Here is a 21,127-nt window from a genome sequence, read left to right as displayed (position 1 = left end):
CAAACAGGGTTTGGATTTCCCTTTATTTCCCAATGCACATAAAAGAAAAGACAGCTTCTTGCTTTGATTGGACACCCTGTGCCATTTTGGATATATCTGTGATCTCAATATCCATGATCTCCATCACTCAGTCACAGGTAAGGCTTTTTCATAATTTAATCTAAAAGACACATTTAGAGTATCTCAGAAGCATTACACAATAAACAGTATTTTTCTGTCTCTATGTTTATTTGAAGTGTATTGTTACTGTGGAAGGCACCTCAACAACATCACAGATGGGTCTGTGGTTTATTGCTTTCACCATTTTTCTGTTGAAAGGTCAGTTTCTCCCTAATTGTGCGTACTGTACGTCCCTCTTAACTTGTACACACTTAGACTTACTGACAATTTTACTGACATTTTACTGATAACAACTCTGCAATGTGTGCTTGTACGTTTTAACAAATGTGTGTGAGATTGATAATTCTTTGTGTGTGTGTTTGTGTGTGTGCAGAGAAATTTGTTTTGCTGTTCAGCCTGGCCTCATAGACTAGACGTAATATAATAAAAGTACATCTGTGACACTCAAATTAGTATGATATGTTACGTTTGGTATGGTTACATAAGACAGAAGGTTATTAATGCCAAAAAACTAAAGGAAGGAGGGGGGTTGGTCGGGGAGGATGGGTAAACGTGAACATCTAGCAACCCAAAGTTCTAATTTTTTTATCAAATCAGGGACAACTTTAGCATTTTAACGAAATAGCAACTTTGCAACTACTTACAGTAGTACTTAGCCTGTTAGCTAAACCTTCCCTTAAAACTAACCCCTAACCCTAACACCTAACCCTAACTTCAACCGTAATTTTAACCCTAACCCCACATAGCCACCAACTGTAGCTAACATTTGCACAGCAAAGTGGAATTCGTAACATATCATACGTTTTGCAAATTCTTAACATATTATACAAATTGAAATGCGTGATATATCATATACGAATTGTAATTCGTAACATATCATACTAAATGAAGGCAGCCAGATTTTATGTTTACTATGTTACGTCTATCCCTGAGTCCAGGTTTTGCTGTTCAGTGTTTGTTGATGGTGCGGTGTTCTCTAGGTGCTCTCTGCCAACAGTGGAGTATGTGGACGCCCCAAAGCCTTGTGGCTGTTGGTGGATCCTGCCTAATGGTCCCATGTAGATTCCAGATCCCTGCAGAGTTTGATGCTACGTTGAACAACTGCACACCCCATGGGCTTTGGAAGAAACATTCAGAATGGGGAAGTATCGTTTTCCACACAGCCCAAACGGATGCCAAGAACATCATCAAGGGAGTGATGTTGGGAAATCTGTTGAACAAGAACTGCACCACTATTTTCAACAGTTTCTCTGCAGGATATGATGACACATATATCTTTAGGCTGGAATGTGCTGGAACAAATCCCCTCAAGTATAACTTTCTACCAGGTGTAAATATCAATCATACAGGTACTGCATTTTACCTTTCCTAAGAAATACAGTGCCTTAGGAAAATATTCAGACCCCTTCACTTTTGCCACATTTTGTCCCATCACAGCCTTATTCTAAAATTGATTATATATATTTTTTCCCTCATCAATCTACATACAATACCCCATAATGACAAAGCAAAAACAGGATTTAGAAATTCCGTATTTATTTCAACATGAAAAGTGATATTGTTAGCAAAGTTAGTTTCAACCTGGTTGCCCCACACGGCATGCCATTGAGCTATACTCAGGCCACTTTCTGTCATGTTATTGATTCAATATCACCCTTTCTCCCACATATTGTCATCCACCCAGACACCCCACCCAGACCCCAACTGATCCCTCTGGGCAACATCATGGAGGGGGAGCGGGCTAGACTGAGCTGCTCTGCCCCTGCCCCCTGCCCTACATTGCCGCCCTCCCTGACCTGGACCTCTAGGCTGGGTGGAAGTGTTGAGAGCCAGCTACAGGAGGGTATAGATGGGCTCATGACCATGACCTCCACCCTGACATTTACCGCCTCCCTCCCGCATCACGGACTGATGGTCAAATGCTCTGCCCGCTACACACTGCAGCCAGGGGGCACCACCAAGACGACTCAGGGGAACCTGACCCTCAATGTTCTGTGTGAGAGAACACAACAACCATAATCATATGACCATACCGCCACCATATGACCACAACCATAAACAGTAGTGTAATCTCCATATTCTGTGTTTAAACGTGTTTAGTGATTTAACTGTTAAGTGCTAAACAGTATTAAAGAGCACATGGCATAAAAAACGAACTGGTTAGACATGAATTAGCAGATAATCGGCAGTGATTTAGCTAATCATACCTGTGCGACCTCCCGGGTGGCGCAGTGGTCTAGGGCACTGCATCGCAGCGCTAGCTGTGCCACCAGAGACTCTGGCCTAGCGTCGTCCGGGTTAGGGAGGGTTTGGCCGGTAGGGATATCCTTGTCCCATCGCGCACCAGTTGCCAGGTGCACGGTGTTTCCTCCGACACATTGGTGCGGCTGGCTTCCGGGTTGGATGCGCGCTGTGTTAAGAAGCAGTGCGGCTTGGTTGGGTTGTGTTTCGGAGGATGCATGGCTTTCGACCTTCGTCTCTCCCGAGCCCATACGGGAGTTGTAGCGATGAGACAAGATAGTAATTACTAACAATTGGATACCACGAAAAAGGGGGTAAAATATAATTTAAAAAAATCATACCTGTGCAAGGATTCTTCCCATCCTCATACTTTACACTGTATGTGTATCTTCTCAATAGTGCTTTCGAGATCATGTTCTCAATACTATGGCAACCTTCCAGCTCATTAGTGAGACTTCAAAATGACACTAATCATTTGTATTTTTTCTATTCACATCAACACGTTATATTTCTATCATTCGTACGCTCGTTGACGCTCACATGACGAACGTTCCCCGTGGGAATTGGTGTTTAATATTCCAAATCAAAATGAGCTTGTATACCTCACAGGAAGTTGAATTAACTGTGTGGATTTTGTCTTCCAGATGCCCCTAAAAACACTGTAGCCCTGTCCAACCCAACGGGGCCTGTGCCTGAGGGGAGGGCAGTGACCCTGACCTGCCAGAGTGATGCCAACCCACCGATAGAGCGCTACTCCTGGTACAAAGACATCAGTGGGAAGGAGACCTGGAAGGCCAATGGGCAGACACTAGTCCTCCTGGTCAGCAAGGCGGACAGCGGGCTCTACCTCTGTGAGGCCCACAACCAGAACGGATCACAGAGGTCAAAGGCCATGCCTCTGGAGTTCGAAAGTAAGCCATTTTGTTCACTTTATGAATAGTGCACTACGTTTGACCTAATAGTGCACTATACGAAATAGAGTGCCATTTGATTGGTTGAAAAGTGCTGTTGTGGGTAACACTCAAGACAAATGGACAACAAATTAACTTTAAAAACACATGTTCTTTTCCGATTGTTTTCAGGTGACCAATTTTTCAAGATGGCCCCCTACATCATCTGTGGAGTGATGGTGTTGCTTTATGTTCTGACCGTCACCGTGGATGTGTATAAACATAAAAGGTATCATTGTTTACGTAGTCATGCCCATCGAGTTTAGGAATAGATTTATATAATAGATTTCTTGAAGGACTGTTCCAATCCTCTTTCTTCTAACCCAAGTTCCCCCTTTTCCTTCCCTATTAAGTCTCTCCAGAAGACTGAAAGTAAGAGGAACATTTTCATTTCATAATATTCTGTTTAACCAACCTCAACCACTGAGCAATTTTAAGACATTGGCAGTAGATGACGCAGTTTGATACTCAGAGTTTGATGTGTTCAATTCCACGTCGAAACTTGAACAATTCTCAATATGACTATTATACATGTTGCGTCTTTGACCAAATTTACTGGGGTTTTGTATAAAACGTGTAACGCTAATACTCCTATTTCGTAATTAAATGTTATATAGTATTGCTACCTCTGTTGGGTAATATGACTCCTCTGTTTACATAAAATGATTTATCCTCAATATTTTAGCAGATAGAGCTCTCCCTCTCAGGGAAAGCGGACAACACATACACCAACCTAAGGATCGCCAGCACCAGCTCTGACTATGACCAACTCCAGGTGACTATGAAGAAAAACCTCAAATAGAAACTCAAAACAACAAAATACCAAGTTTGAGTTTTTAGATATTTAAGCTAACTGTTATGTATGAGGATTCATTTGAATAAGGTACAGTTAAAAATCATAAATGTGTTCGTGTGTGTGTCCATACACAATGTTTTCCTCTGACAGATGACCAGGGCTGCTCCAGGTAAAGCTCACTCTTATGAAAACCCCAATGGAATTGGCAGAAGAAGTGAAAGAGCTGCGCCCTGAAACCACATGGCAAAACAGCTCCAGATTTGACCTTTTCATTTTAGCTTTCGTATGGAAAATGATCATCTTGTATCTTTAGCTTCGGATCATACTGTATAATTTTTAGTCACAAAAGACATGATATTATATATTTTAACCTGATGTTTTCTGAATGGCATCACCTCTGCTAGTGTACTTCGCCTGAAAGAGTTCAAAATGATCCAGAGGCGTCATGCACCTGATTTTTTAAAAAGGGGGCATTGATGGCCAAATTGGATATCTTTGGATTCATGCGTAAGATGAACCATAGCTTCTGTATTTTCAGTGTACAAATGGATAAACTCAATGGGCATAATGCCTCTGTGTTGCCCCTGTGAGCTATGTATTTACATCTCAATGTGTAAGACTGTGTATCTGGATAAATGCAATGCTTTATGCACTGATAGTTGTATTTCCTAAAATAGTACTAAATTGTTCTTGAAGGATTTTGGTTTGGTGGTTCAGCATCATCAGTGTATTGCTGTCGTCTTCTCTGTAGAGGATGTTAAACCATGCAGGGGGTTGTGGGTTGTGTGGTAATCAGTCGAATAAATCTCTTAATGCCATTCTACCGTGTTTTCTCTCTTGAAATTCCACACATTCCATTGCCTCCATCAATGAACAGGAAAGAAAGTAAAGGAGTGGGTGGCCGGTCGGGGGGGGGATGGCAAAAGAAGCAGGGCGTGATCTGACATCACTTTTTGACCCCCCACCCCTCGGGGCCCCCTGATTTCCCACCAGGAGGGAAGTGGCGGATCTTTGATGACATCATGGCGGGCTCATCTCCTTTGTCTGCTCTGTGTGAGTCTCTTTGCGCTCATGTCCATCCATGAAACAACAACAGGCAGAATGCTAGCAGGGAGATCTGACAGTACTTGCTAGCTACAGAGAGGGTTGGGTGGGTTGTGTGTGGGGTGCAGTGTGGGGACATTTTGGGGGATTATTTTACTAAGGGAGGAGAACGATTTAAAATTCAGATAAAAATGAATCACCACTTAGCAACTGTTTCAAATACAGTATCAAACATGTGTGATAAATGTTAATTTTGAATCATCTCTTTTAGGTGAGCCTCATTGCAACTCATATCAGAGTTAAGGAGTGGGACAATCTTTTTTTCTTCCAGTGTCTGATTGCATCACTAATTCAAACCCAAGATTATTCCATAGAACAGCCTGATAGGAGAACCCAATCGGTAAAACCCAACCAGTTTTAAGAACCCAACCAGTATAAAGAACCCAACCAGTATAAAGAACACAACCAGTATAAAGAACCCAACCAGTATAAAGAACCTAACTGGTATAAAGAACCCAACCAGAACCCAACTAATGAACCCAACCAGTATAAAGAACACAACCAGTATAAAGAACCTAACTGGTATAAAGAACCCAACCAGAACCCAACTAATGAACCCAACCAGTATAAAGAACACAACCAGTATAAAGAACCTAATTGGTATAAAGAACCCAACCAGAACCCAACTAATGAACCCAACCAGTATAAAGAACACAACCAGTATAAAGAACCTAACTGGTATAAAGAACCCAACCAGAACCCAACTAATGAACCCAACCAGTATAAAGAACACAACCAGTATAAAGAACACAACCAGTATAAAGAACCCAACCAGAACCCAACTAATGAACCCAACCAGTATTAAGAACACAACCAGTATAAAGAACCTAACTGGTATAAAGAACCCAACCAGAACCAAACTAATGAACCCAACCAGTATAAAGAACACAACCAGTATAAAGAACCTAACTGGTATAAAGAACCCAACCAGAACCCAACTAATGAACCCAACCAGTATAAAGAACACAACCAGTGTAAAGAACCCAACCAGTGTAAAGAACCCAACCAGTATAAAGAACCCAACCAGAACCCAACTAATGAATCCAACCAGTATAAAGAATCCAACTGGTTTAAAGAACCCAACCAGAACCCAACTAACGAACCCAACCAGTATAAAGAACCCATCCAGTACGAAGAACCCAACCAGTATAAAGAACCCATGCAGTACGAAGAACCCAACCAGTATAAAGAATCCAACTGGTATAAAGAACCCAACCAGTAAAAATAACCCAACCAGTATAAAGAACCCAACCGGTATGATGGAAAACAAAGAAAGAAAGTGAATAGCCGTGTTTTGGAAGGGAGGAGGGAGAGAGGAGAATTGTGGGGGCATTCTTCTATGAATGGAGAGGGTGACTCAGGTGACGTGTCATCGTACAGATTCTATAAAAGAGACTGTTTGGATTTGTGAACTCATTTAGAGGGACGAACGATTGAGGCTGCTGACAGTTTTTTTTTTTTACAGCTTTTGGATTTTGGGGTGACAATGAAAAGTAAGTATTTCTGATATACTATTGACTGGGGATGTACAGTATGTCTGTGTGTGTGGGGGGGGTGTGCAAATTTAATGTATAGTTCCGCGATTATGACATATTTATATACAGAAGTGCTCAAATTTGTTGGTACCCTTCCACAAAAATGAAGAATGCACTATTTTCTCTGAAATAACTTGAAACTGACAAAAGTAATTGGCATCCACCATTGTTTATTCCATATTTATTTATTTTTACATTTAGAATATATATTTTTTACCCCTTTTTCTCCCCAATTTCGTGGTATCCAATTGGTAGTTACAGTTTTGTCTCATCACTGCAACTCCCGTACAGACTCGGGAGAGGCGAAGGTCAAGAGCCGTGCGTCCTCCAAAACACAACCATGCCGCACTGCTTCTTGACACAATGCCCACTTAACCCGGAAGCCAGCCGCACCAATGTGTCGGAGGACTTTTTAAAATATTTTTATTTTGCCTTTATTTAACCAGGTAGGCCAGTTGAGAACAAGTTCTCATAACTGCGACCTGGCCAAGATTAAGCAAAGCAATGCGACACAAACAACACAGAGTTAAACATAAATGTAACACATTAACAAACGTACAGTCAATAACACAATAGAAAAGTCTATATACAGTGTGCGCAAATAAAGATTAGGGAGGTAAGGCAATAAATAGGCTATAGTGGCAAAATAATTACAATTTAGCAATTAAACACTGGAGTGATAGATGTGCAGAAGATAAATGTGCAAGTAGAGATACTGGGGTGCAAAGGAGCAAAAAAACTAAAACAATATGGGGATGGGGTAGGTGGGTGGGCTATTTACAGATGGGCTATGTACAGGTACAATGATCTGTACGCTGCCCTGAAAGCTGATGCTTAAAGTTAGTGAGGGAGATTTGAGTCTCCAGCTTCAGTGATTTTTGCAATTCGTTCCAGTCATTGACAGCAGAGAAATGGAAGGAAAGGCAGCCAAAGGAGGAATTGGCTTTGGGGGTGACCAGTGAAATATACCTGCTGGAGCACGTGCTGCTATGGTGACCAGTGAGCTGAGATAAGGCAGGCCTTTAACTAGCAAAGACTTATAGATGACATGGAGCCAGTGGGTTTGGCGACGAATATGAAGCGAGGGCCAGCCAACGAGAGCATACAGGTCGCAGTGGTGGGTAGTATATGGGGCTTTGGTGACAAAATGGATGGCACTGTGATAGACTGCATCCAATTTGCTGAGTAGAGTGTTGAAGGCTATTTTGTAAATGACATCGCGAAAGTCGAGGATTGGTAGTATAGTCAGTTTTACGAGGGTATGTTTGGCAGCATGAGTGAAGGATGCTTTGTTGCGAAATAGGAAGCCGATTCTGTCAAATCGGAGGGACTCTTGTCCGGACCTCTGGAAGAAGGTGACAATGAAAAGTAAGTATTTCTGATATACTATTGACTGGGGATGTACAGTATGTCTGTGTGTGTGGGGGGGGGGGTGCAAATTTAATGTATAGTTTTGAAAAAGATTTCATTTTGGATTGGACATGCTTATTGTGAGTCTGGAAGGAGAGTTTACAGTCTAACCAGACACCTAGGTATTTGTAGTTGTCCACATATTCTAAGTCAGAACCGTCCAGTAGTGATGCTAGACGGGCGGGCAGGTGTGGGCAGCGATCAGTTGAAGAGCATGCATTTAGTTTTACTTGCATTTAAGAGCAGTTGGAGCCCACGGAAGGAGAGTTGTATGGCATTGAAGCTCATCTGGAGGTCTGTTAACACAGTGTCCAAAGAAGGGCCAGAAGTATACAAAATGGTGTCGTCTGCGTAGAGGTGGATCAGAGAAACACCAGCAGCAAGAGTGACATCCTTGATGTATACAGAGAAAAGAGTTGGCCCAAGAAATTAACCCTGTGTCACCCCCATAGAGACCGCCAGAGGTCCGGACAAGAGTCCCTCCGATTTGACACACTGAACTCTGTCTGAGAAGTAGTTGGTGAACCAGGCGAGGCAGTCATTTGAGAAACTAAGGCGGTTGAGTCTGCCGATAAGAATGCAGTGATTGACAGAGTCAAAAGCCTTGGCCAGGTCAATGAATACGGCTGCACAGTATTGTCGTTTATCGATGGTGGTTATGATATTGCTTAGGACCTTGAGCGTGGCTGAGGTGCACCCATGACCAGCTCGGAAACCAGATTGCATAGCGGAGAAGGTACGGTGGGATTCGAAATGGTCGGTGATCTGTTTGTTAACTTGGCTATTGAAGACCTTAGAGATTCAGGGTAGGATAGATATAGGTCTGTAACAGTTTGGGTCTAGAGTGTCTCCCCCTTTGAAGAGGGGGATGACTGCGGCAGCTTTCCAATCTTTGGGGATCTCAGATGATACGAAAGAGAGGTTGAACAGGCTAGTAATAGGGGTTGCAACAATTTCGGTGGTTAATTTTAGAACGAGAGGGTCCAGATTGTCAAGCCCAGCTGATTTGCAGGGGTCCAGATTTTGCAGCTCTTTCAGAACATCAGCTATCTGGATTTGGGTGAAGGAGAAATGGGGGAGGCTTGGGGAAGTTGTTGTGGGGGGTGCAGAGCTGTTGACCGTGGTAGGGGTAGCCAGCTGGAAAGTATGGCCAGCCATAGAAAAATGCTTATTGAAATTCATGATTATCGTGGATTTATCGGTGGTGACAATGTTTCCTAGCCTCAGTGCAGTGGGCAGCTGGGAGGAGGTGCTCTTATTTGTCATGGACTTTACAGTGTCCCAGAACTTTTTGGAATTAGTACTACAGGATGCAAATATCTGTTTGAAAAAGCTAGACTTTGCTTTCCTGAGTGCCTGTGTATATTGGATCCTAACTTCCCTGAAAAGTTGCATATCGTGGGGGCTATTCGATGCTAATGCAGAACGCCACAGGATGTTTTTGTGCTGGTCAAGGGCAGTCAAGTCTGGAGTAAACCAAGGGCTATATGGGTTCTTAGTTCAATTGTTTTTGAATGGAGCATGCTTATTTAAGATTGTGAGGGAAGCACTTTTAAAGAATTACCAGGCATCCTCTACTGACGGAATGAGGTCAACATCCGTACAGGATACCCGTGCTAGGTCGATTAGAAAGGTCTGCTCGCTGAAGTGTTTTAGGGAGCGTTTGACAGTGATGAGGGGTGACCGTTTGACCGCGGGCCCATTACGGACGCAGGCAATGAGATCCTGGTTGAAGACAGCAGAGGTGTATTTAGAGGGCAGGTTGGTCAGGATAATATCTATGAGGGTGCCCGTGTTTACGGATTTAGGGTTGTACCTGGTAGGTTCCATGATCATTTGTGTGAGATTGAGGGCATCTAGCTTAGATTGTAGGACGGCCGGGGTGTTAAGCATATCCCAGTTTAGGTCACCTGACAGTGAAACTCTGAAGAAAGATGCGGGGCAATTAAATCACATATGGTGTCCAGAGCACAGCTGGTGGCTGAGGGGGGTCTATAACAAGCGGCAACAGTGAGAGACTTATTTCTGGAAAGGTGGATTTTTGAAAGGAGAAGCTCTAACTGTTGGGCACAGACCTGGATAGCATGACAGAACTCTGCAGGCTGTCCCTGCAGTAGATTGCACCTCCACCCCCTTTGGCAGTTCTATCTTGGCAGAAAATGTTCTAGTTGGGGATGGAAATTTCAGGGTTTTTGGTGGCCTTCCTAAGCCAGGATTCAGACACGGCTAGGACATCAGGGTTGGTGGAGTGTGCTAAAGCAGTGAAGAAAACTAAGGGAGGAGGCTTCTGATGTTAACATGCATGAAACCAAGGCTTTTACAGTTACAGAAGTCAACAAATGATAGCGCCTGGGGAATAGGAGTGGTGCTGGGGGCTACAGGGCCTGGTTTAACCTCTACATTACCAGAGGAACAGAGGAGGAGCAGGATAAGGGTACGGCTAAAGGCTATAAGGACTGGTCGTCTAGTGCGTTGGGGACAGAGAATAAAAGGAGCAATTTTCTGAGCGTGGTAGAATAGATTCAAGGCATAATGTACAGACAAGGGTATGGTAGGATGTGAGTACACTGGAGGTAAACCTATGCATTGAGTGACGATGAGAGAGGTTTCGTCTCTGGAGGAATCTGTTAACCTAGGGGAGGTCTCTGCATGTGTGTGGGGTGGGACGAAAGAGCTATCTAAGGAATTTTGAGCGTGCCTGAGGGCTCTACAGTGAAATAAAACAATAAAAATTTGCCAAGGCAGCAGTAGACAAGGCATATTGACATTAGAGAGAGGCATTAAGCAATCACACGTGTTGATCAGGAGAGTTAAGACAACTACCCCTGGTAAATGGTGATGAATGGGCAGAGTGGGTCAGTTAGGTACATACAGGACCTGAGTTTGAAGCTGGGGCCGACAGGTAAACAAAATGAGGTACCGTATTATTGAAACAGTCCAGGGGGCATCAGCTGTGTAGGCGAGTGATCATAGGGTCAAAAGAGCAGCAATAGGTGAGTCAGGGTGCTGTTCGGTAGTCACTACTACGCTAGGCGAGCAGGGGACACCGTACTGGTCGACCCTGCCAGCGTGCACTGTGCCCGGCCCGCCACAGGAGTCGCTAGTGTGCGATGGGACAAGGACATCCCTGCCGGCCAAACCCTCCCCTAACCTAGGCGACACTGGGCCAATTGTGCGCCGCCCCATGGGTCTCCAGGTCACGGCCGGCTAAGACAGAATCTGGACCCGAACCCTGAATCTCTAGGTTTATTCCATATTTAATAGAAATCAGACTTTGCTTTAGATTTTTTATTCAACATATTATTGTAAATAATACAACAAATGAAAATGGCATGGACAAAAATGGGACCCTTAACCTAATATTTTGTTGCACAACCTTTAGAGGCAATCACTGCAATCAAACGTTTTCTGTAGCTCTCAATGAGTCTTCTGCACCTGTAACAGGTAGTTTTGCCCACGCTTCCTGATCAAACTGTTCCAGCTGTCTCAGGTTTGATGGGTGCCTTCTCCAGACTGCAAGTTTCATCTCTTTCCATAGATGTTCGATAGGATTCAGATCAGGACTCATAGAAGGCCACTTCAGAATAGTCCAATGTTTTGTTCTCATCCATTCTTGGGTGGTTTTAGCTGTGTGTTTTGGGTCATTATCCTGTTGGAGGACCCATGACCTGCGACTGAGACAGAGCTTTCTGACACTGGGCAGTACATTTCGCTCCAGAATGCCTTGATAGTCTTGAGATTTCATTGTTCACTGCACAGATTCAAGGCACCCTGTGCCAGGCGCAGCAAAGCATCCCCAAAACAGAACCGAGCCTCCTCCATGTTTCACTGTAGGTTTGGTGTTCTTCTCTTTGAAAGCTTCATTTTTTCATCTGTGAACATAGAGCTGATGTGACTTGCCAAAAAGCTCCAGCTTTGACTCATCTGTCTAAAGGACATCCTCCCAGAAGGATTGTGGCTTGTCAATATGCATTTTAGCAAATTCCAGTCTGGCTTTTTTATGTTGTTCTTTCAAAAGTGGAGTCATCCTGGGTCTTCTTCCACGGAGCCCACTTTCGCTCAAAAAGTGACGGATGGTGCGATCAGAAACTGACTTCACCTTGGAGTTCAGTTTGCATCTCTTTGGCAGTTATCCCTGGTTCTTTTTCTACCATTCGCACTCTCCTTCTGTTCAATCTGGGGTCAATTTTCCTCTTGCGGCCTAGCCCAGGGAAGTTGGCTGCAGTTCCATGGACCTTAAACGTCTTAATAATATTTGCAACTGTTGTCACAGGAACATCAAGCTGCTTGGAGATGGTCTTGTAGCCTTTACCTTTACCATGCTTGTCTATTATTTTCTTTCTAATCTCCTCAGACAAATCTCTGCTTTGCTTTCTCTGGTCCATGTTCAGCGTGGTGCACACAATGATACCAAACAGCTCAGTGACTACTTTTCCCCCATTTAAATAGGCTGCATGACTGATTACAAGATTGGAGACGTGTGATACTAATTAAAGAAACAAATTAGTTTGAAATATCACTATAATCCAATTATGTATTATCTTTTCTAAGGGGTACCAACAAATGTGTCCAGGCCATTTTAGAATATCTTTGTAGAATTAGCAATAATTCATCTCTTTTCACAGCTTCTTTGCTTTATTCTATGACATACCAAAGGCGTGCAAGTATGCATGATAAAATAGCTTTTAATTTCCTCACTATTCAGGAGGAATGAAGCATTATTTTAATGAGCTGTAAGGTTACCAACAAATTTGAGCATGTCTGTATTTGATTCCTTACCTTGAAAGCAGTCTATGGACAAAGAGTGACTGCAATCCACAGTAGCACTTTTGGACCAATTCCTCATGTAAATCAATCTTCACCATTTAGAATGTTTGAAATTTCATTCCCAATCATCTAAATAGGATTTGAAACCAACACAATCCATTTCAGAGATGATTTGGGCAAACAACATGGAAACAAATATACACAAATAAATAAATGTATAAAACCACTGAACTTATAACTTAAGCAATTTTATTCTATTTAGGAGAGTAATATAGGCATATCCAACACACTATAATGATAGATTTACAGAATACTGATCCACTGTATGTAGACAAAGCAATGCACTTACAAGTAACAATGTGTGGAGAATTTCTAAGGAAATTCTCAAATACATGGGGGTGTGTTAGGTCAGCCCTAGGCTACATGAAACTTCCGTTTAGTGGTATCTGAATCAGCTGAACATCTGTATGAAAACTGGGTCAGAAATTACTTTTTGACAGTGCAAGTGACATTCATTTTTCCATGAAATGACTGAACAGGAAATGGTTACCTCTAAGGTAAATTGATGACATTTAACAACGTAAGTACGGTGTTTCTAACCTTAAGCAGATGTTAAAAGGATCATAGACTTTTGCCTGCGTCAGACTGCGTTCTATTTATCAGGTAATGAAATGACAAATGCATTTTTCAATCAAATGAAAGTACTGTACAGGAAATGGTGACCCTATCCCGTTCGTCAAGCGTTGATAATGGTTTATAAGAAGTGGATAGGGGATATAGATGCTACTGTATTATTCTACTGGTGATGTACTGGTCATCAATATGTTGCTCAGACATTCCATCCCACTCCTTTATGTTTACAAGGAACCTAAGATGTTTATTACAACATACTCAGCATTCTTCATCAATGACTTGGCTTCAACTGTAATATCTTGTTTAGTTCTGGTTGGTGATTTAGATGAAGGTTTGGTTGCAGTGTTTCTGATGCAGTCTGCTGGCTAGGAAAACAGTTGACCTCAATACTTGTCATTTCATGATTTAATAGCATCAAATTAATCACTAGCCTACTGTCCAGACTCTGAGTCATAGTGCTAGCCAGCAATAAACACATAGTCCAGAAAATATTAATGCTATTGAATAATGTTTCATAGCATTGTAAACAGTGGCAGTTGTTCAAAACAAACCTATTTTGAAACGTAGATGAATGCTGCGATCTTGAATGTAACCCTGATCCAATGCCTCATACAATGTACCTCTCTAAAATTATGATTTATTTCTTATCTCTGCAGCGTGGCTTAACTCAACACAGTCTCGCCTCCTGTTGCTGCTACTAGCCCAGCTGCTTGTCCTTTCGTGGTCACGCCCCAGCCACAAGTTCTCCCTCTGTGCCCGTCTGACAATGATGGTCCAGCAAATGAGAAACCTGCAGATGCTGACAAGGAATCTACAGGTGAGTGAGTTGACCATCTTTTGTTAGGCACAGCACAGTCAATGCTAGTCAACATACTCTCATTAGTTGACCATCCAATATAACTCTTACCTATGTCCTCTTCCTTTAGAGTGAAAGTGAGTTCAGCGGTATAGAGCTTCTGAAATACAACCTTGACACTCTTCCAGAGATGGAACACACGGCCAATCACCTCAGTTCACTGAAGGTATGTATCCGTCTTCTCGAGTCCAGTCCTTATTGCATGCTTTCAGCCTTCAGAAAGTATTCACACCCCTTGACCTTTCCCACATTTTGTTGTGTTACAACATCTACACAAAATACTATGTAATGTAAATAAAATAAATTAAAAAAGAATAATAATGAATGGAAAATAAAACACTCATATATTTTGATTAGATAAGTATTCAACCCCCTGAGTCAATACATGTTAGAATCACCTTTGGCAGCGATTACAGCTGTGAGTCTTGCTGGGTACGTCTCAAAGAGCTTTGCAAAGCTGTGTTGTTCAATATTTTCCCATTATTCTTAAAAAAAAATTCAGGCTCTGTCAAGTTGGTTGTTGATCATTGCTAGACACCATTTTCAAGTCTTACCATAGATTTTCAAGACGATTTAAGTCCAAACTGTATCTAGGCCACTAAGGAACATTCAATGTCGTCTTGGTAAGCTACTCCAGTGTATATTTGGCCTTGTGTTTTAGGTTATTGTCCTGCTGAAAGGTGGATTTGTCTCCCAGTGTCTGATGGAAAGCAGACCCAACCAGGTTTTCTTGTGCTTAGCTCCAGTCCTTCTCTTTTTATCCTAAAACACTCCCTAGTCCTTGCCGATGACAAGCATGCCCATAACATGATGCAGCCACCACCATGCTTGAAAATATGAAGAGTGGTACTCAGTGATGTGTTGTGTTGGATTTGCCCCAAACATAATGCTTTGTATTCAGTACAAAAAGTTTGTTTCTTTGCCACATTTTTTGCAGTATTACTTTAGTGCCTTATTGCAAACAGGATGCATGTTTTGGAATATTTTTTATTTTGAACAGGCTTCCTTCTTTTCACTCCATACTTTAGGTTAGTATTGTGGAGTAACTAAAATGTTGTTGATCCATCCTCAGTTTTCTCCTATCACAACCATTTAACTCTGGAACTGGTTTAAAAATCACCATTGGCCTCATGGTGAAATCACTGAGCGGTGTCCTTCCTCTCCGTCAACTGAGTTAGGAAGGACGCCTGTATCTTTGTAGGGACTGGGTGTATTGATACACCATCTAAAGTGTAATTAATAACTTCACCATGCTCAAAGGAATATTCAATGTCTGATTACATTTTTTATTTTTACCCATCTACAAATATGTGCCCTTCTTTGCGAGGCATTGGAAAACTGTTCAACTGATCAAGATGGCGCCGACAGAGAAGTCGCCTCGCTTCGAGTTCTTAGGAAACTATGCAGTATTTTGTTTTTTTATGTATTATTTCTTACATTGTTATCCTAGGAAATCTTCAGTCTTATTACATACAGCCGGGAAGAACTATTGGATATAAGAGCGACATCAATTTACCAACATTATGACGAGGAATACGACTTTCCGGAAGCGGATCCTCTGGTCGGACCACCACCCAGGACAATGGATCTAATCCCAGAAGCCGACACAAAACAACGGAGCCGCAGAAGGGGCAGACGGTGCGGCCTCCTGGTCAGGCTCCATAGGCGTGCACTTCGCCCACCGCTCCCGAGTATACTACTCGCCAATGCCCAGTCCCTTATCAACAAGGTAGACAAAACTCGAGCAAGGGTTGCCTTCCAGAGAGACATCAGAGATTGTAACATTCTCTTTTACCATTCTCTTTAATGTTGTCGGAATCGGTTCAGCCACCGGGCTTCTCCATGCATCGCACCGACAGAGATAAACACCTCTCTGGGAAGAGGAAGGGCGGGGGTGTATGCTTCATGACTAACGACTCATGGTGTAATCATAACAACATACAGGTCCTTCTGCTCACCAGAACTAGAATTCCTTACAATCAAACGCCGGCCATTTTACATCCCAAGAGAATTATCATCAGTTACAGTCACAGTTTTGTACATTCCCCCTCAAGTAGACACCAAGATGGCACTCAATGAACTTCACTGGACTCTATGTAAACTGGAAACCATATAGCCTGAGGATGCATTTATTGTAGCTGGGGATTTTAACAAAGCAAATTTGAGAACAAGGCTACCTAAATTCTATCAGCATATTGATTGCACTATGCGCAGTGGCAATACACTCGATCACCGCTACTCTAACTTCCGCAATGCATACAAAGCCCTCCCCTGCCCACCCTTCGGCAAATCCGACAACAACGCCATCTTTCTCCTACCGTCTTATAGGCAGAAACTCAAACAGGATGTACCAGTTACTAGACCTATTCAACGCTGATCTGACCAATCGGAATCCAAGCTTCAAGATTGTTTTGATCACGCGGACTGGAAACTGAAAGGGCGAACAATCAAATTTGGAAAGAAGTCTGGGAATATGGCTGAATATAAACAGTGTAGTTATTCCCTCCACAAGGCAATCAAACAAGTGAAATGCCGATACAGGGACAAAGTGGAGTCGCAATTCAACGGCTCAGACACGAGACGTATGTGGCAGGGTCTACAGGAAATCACGGACTACAAAAAGAAAACCAGCCACATCACGGACACCGATGTCACGCTTCCAGACAAATTAAACACCTTCTTTGCCCGCTTTGAGGATAATACAGTGCCATCGTCGCGGCCCGCTAACATGGACTGCACCCCCCCTCCTTCTCCGTGGCCGACGTGAGTAAAACATTTTAACGTGTTAACCCTCGCAAGGTTGCTGGCCCAGACGGCATACCTAGCCGCGTCCATAGAGCATACGCAGTGTGTTTACGGACATATTCAATCGCTCCCTATCCCAGTCTGTTGTCACCACATACTTCAAGATTGCCACCATTGTTCCTGTACCCAAGAAGGCAAAGATAACTGAACTAAATGACTACCGCCTCGTAGCACTCAGGATCATATCACCTCCACCTTACCAGCCACCCTAGACCCACTTCCGTTTGCATACCGCCCCAACAAGTCCACAAACGACGCAATTGCCATCACACTCCACACTGCCCTATCCCATCTGGACAAGAGAATACCTATGTAAGAATGCTGTTCATTGACTACAGCTCAGCATTCAACACCATAGTATCCTCCAAGCTCATCATCAAGCTGGAAGCCCCCAGGTGGTGAAGGTAGGAAATAACATCTCCACTTCGCTTACCCTCAACACTGGGGCCCCACAGGGGTGCGTGCTCAGCCCCCTCCTGTACTCCCTGTTCACCCACGACTGCGTTGCCATGCACGCCTCCAACTCAATCATCAAGTTTGCAGACGACACAACAGTAGTGGGCTTGATCACCAACAACGACGAGAGAGCCTACAGGGAGGTGGTGAGGGCTCTCGGAGTGTGGTGTCAGGAAAACAACCTTTCACTCAACGTCAACAAAACAAAGGAGATGATTGTGGACTTCAGGAAACAGCAGTGGGAGCACCCCCCTATCCACATCGAAGGAACAGCAGTGGAGAAGGTGGAACGTTTTTAAGTTCCTCGGCATACACATCATTGACAAACTGAAATGGTCCACCAACACAGACAGTGTGGTATAGAAGGCACAACAGCGCCTCTTCAACCTCAGGAGGCTGAAGAAATTTGGCTTGTCACCCAAACCCTGACAAACCTTTACAGATGCACAATTGAGAGCATCCTGTCAGGCTGTATCACAACAAGTTTGTGTCTCCATAATAATGACCTAAATGACAGAGTGAAAAGAAGAATACAAATATACAGAATAAAAATATTCCAAAACATTAAATTTAACAAGGCACTAAAGTAATACTGCAAAAAAACACGACAAAGGAATACACTTTTTGGCATAAATGCAAGGCCTTATAGCTTGTTAGGCAAATACAACAAATCACTGAGTAACTGCCTAATTATTTACAAGCATAGTGTTGGCTGCATCATGGTACGGGTATGTTTGACATAAACAAATACTGGGGAGTTTTTCAGGATGAAAAGAAATGGGATGGAGCTAAGCACAGGCAAAATCCTAGAGGAAAACCTGCTCCAATCTGCTTCACACCAGACACTGGGAGAGGGTTTCACCTTTCAGCAGGACAATAACCTACAACACAAGGCCACATCTACACTCGAGTTGCTTACCAAGAAGTCAGTGAATGTTCCTGAGTGGCCAAGTTACAGTTTTGACTTAAATCTGCTTGAACATCTATGGCAAGACTTGATAATTGCTGTCTAGTCATGATCCCCAACACCTTGATAGAGCTTGAAGAATTTTGAAAAGAATAATGGGCAAATATTGCACTATATTTGCCCATTATTCTTTTCACCTGAGTTATTCAGGTGTGCAAAGCTCTTATGAGACTTACCCAAAAAGCTATAATCGACGCCAATAGTGTTTCTAACATATATTGACTCAGGGAGCTGAATACTTACGCAACTACTATATTTTAGTTATTTCATTTTTATTCATCTATAAAAAAAAATCTTCCAATTTGACATTACAGATTATTTTGTGTAGATTTGTACTTTGTGTAGATCCTACTTTGTAACACAATAAAATGTGAAGAAATCCAACGGGTCTGAATATTTTTGCAAGGCACTGTATGCAGTGCTACATTGAGTGAAATTGGCAAACGTGATATAAATGTAGTGACTTAAAGTGACAAAAATGTATTCCATAATTCATCACTGCTCAGTTTATTTACTATATTGTGAGGAATGCTTCAGGGATGCTTTATCAATTCACCCGGAACACTTTTCAGAAGCTTTCTGATGTTGTACTAAATAATGTGTTTATAACACAGTGTCAAGTCCCGAGTCTTTAGAACTCACACCTTGTTGCCCTCTCTCCCCTCTGCCAGCTAAACGACTCTCTCTCACAACTTTACACGGATTTCCGCTCCTTTAAGCTGCACCTTGATTGGCTGATTGATGTCCGAGTCAGTATGAGCCTGCCGGTCTCTCTCAAGACAGTAGAGGTCACTAGAGGCCTACAGCATATCTCAAGCCTCTGCTCTACTGCACTACAGCAGGTAGGTAGCTCAATATACTCTGGGTACAGTAGCGGGGTGTGTGGAAAATCACTGGGGAAGCCAGGTCAGAAAAATAAATCCATATTACAACCTATGTGTTGTCATAATTATGATGTTTGCTCTATAACCTTTTAGTTCACATGCCTTGCCACCATGATAGTTAGACTGGGTACAGATCTAGGATCCACTTACGCTCTCAAATTCCTAACATTATCCATAAGTGAGAGAAAAAATAACTGACCTCAGAAGAGTATAGGGGCAATGTCATCCTACTCCACTCAGATCAATATGACACACAGCTGAAGTAGCACAAAAAGAGCTGACTCATGTCAGTGGTAGAAACCAAAATGTACCCAAGCATTTTAGCTTAGTCACTCTGTGGAATAAAACGACCTATATAATATAACAAATATGGAAAAGCTGTGTGGATTTTGATAATTGACTGTGGTATGTTCAGATGTAATATTTGACAGTAAAATAACATTCTTAGTTGACACCATTCTAACTTTCCCCACCCCCTTTCTCCCTCCATTACAGATCGCGTGCCCACTACCCCAGATTTCCATTCCTTCTTTCCCAACTCAACTCACAACCTGGGACGTGGTCCTCCTCTCCTACGAGATTCCTGAACGGTTAGGATTCTACTGTCAATGGTCTACCAGAGTGCTGGTTCTCCTTAAGTCACAGATTCAGGGCCTTTGACATCAAGGTTCCCGCCACCTAGGTTCCTACTCTTTGCGACAACAAATGCCTTCCTCCATAGCGCTGTTAACTATTTGAATTTAACTAAAGATTTCTGCCACTTTTCTAGGTACGCTTACTTACTGTGAATGAGAAGTGTTCAACTTGAGTATCTAAGATTCAGCTTACTGTAACATGTTGTCGTTCTTTCAAACATAATGCACTCTATACGGTCAATTGCTTTTTACCTCCCCCTGTGGTCTTAAATCAGGGGTACTCAACTTTTACATGCTGACAAGACCGGGCACGCGCTTACAACAGACGCAATCAGGACATGCAGGTTGAAATATCAAAACAAACTCTGAACCAACTATATTAATTTGGGGATAGGTTGAAACACATGAAACATTCATGGTAATTTAGCTAGCTTGCTGTTGCTAGTTCATTTGTCCTGTGATATAAACATTGGGTTGTTATTTTACCTGAAATGCACAAGGTCCTCTACTCTGACAGTTAATCCACAGATAAAAGGGTAAACCGAGATAGTTTCTAGTAATCTCTCCTCCTTCAGTCTTCTTCCTCTTCTTCTTTGGACTTTATATGGTGGTTGGCAACCAACTTTAAGGTGTATTACCACCACCAACTGGACTGGAGAGCGTCAATCGTAAAAAATAAAACCAAGTTCTATTTTAGCTCCTGGCTGTGCAGACGCTCGTTGACGCGCATGAGCAGTTTGGATGAAATGATTGAATAACATGTATGTGTACATTTATTTTGCAATGCTCGCGAATGCACTGCATGTCCCGCCTCTCCCATCTCCTCATTGGTTTTTAGGGAGCATATACCCACGTGGGTGATTGAAAGCTGAACTGAGGTCCACACTCCAATCCAGTTGGTGGTGGTAATGCACCTTAAAGTTGGTTGCCAACCACCATATAAAGTCCAAAGATAAAGAAGAAGAAGA

The 21,127-nt window shown here is 42.7% G+C and overlaps 1 protein-coding gene across 3 annotated transcripts; it reads left to right on the top strand.

Annotated features, from left to right (window-relative positions):
* LOC120022801 (sialoadhesin-like) lies at positions 1-4,918 on the top strand. Of its 3 annotated transcripts, XM_038966798.1 has the most exons (9): positions 1-137; positions 237-318; positions 1,101-1,469; positions 1,805-2,116; positions 3,006-3,272; positions 3,444-3,540; positions 3,665-3,683; positions 3,997-4,086; positions 4,258-4,918. In XM_038966798.1, exons 1-9 carry the CDS (start codon positions 33-35, stop codon positions 4,339-4,341), a joined length of 1,425 nt encoding a protein of 474 aa, XP_038822726.1. In that variant the 5' UTR covers positions 1-32; the 3' UTR covers positions 4,342-4,918. The 3 variants fall into 3 exon arrangements, 2 of the variants coding, with proteins under 2 accessions (XP_038822726.1, XP_038822727.1); XR_005472638.1 differs by lacking the exon at positions 3,665-3,683 and having other exon boundaries at positions 4,258-4,281; XM_038966799.1 differs by lacking the exon at positions 237-318.
* The last annotated feature ends 16,209 nt before the right edge of the window (positions 4,919-21,127 follow it).

Source organism: Salvelinus namaycush, chromosome 27 (assembly GCF_016432855.1).
Source record: "Salvelinus namaycush isolate Seneca chromosome 27, SaNama_1.0, whole genome shotgun sequence".
Classification (NCBI taxonomy): domain Eukaryota; kingdom Metazoa; phylum Chordata; class Actinopteri; order Salmoniformes; family Salmonidae; genus Salvelinus; species Salvelinus namaycush.
This window is presented reverse-complemented; position numbering and strand designations above follow the sequence as displayed.

Bases quoted from the DNA above. Each gene is read 5' to 3' on its own strand.
- LOC120022801 (XM_038966798.1), top strand. From the start codon at position 33: ATGCACATAAAAGAAAAGACAGCTTCTTGCTTTGATTGGACACCCTGT. The intron at 138-236 runs GTAAGGCTTTTT...GTTTATTTGAAG, and splicing joins TCTCCATCACTCAGTCACAG to TGTATTGTTACTGTGGAAGG. The intron at 2,117-3,005 runs GTGAGAGAACAC...TTTGTCTTCCAG, and splicing joins CCTGACCCTCAATGTTCTGT to ATGCCCCTAAAAACACTGTA.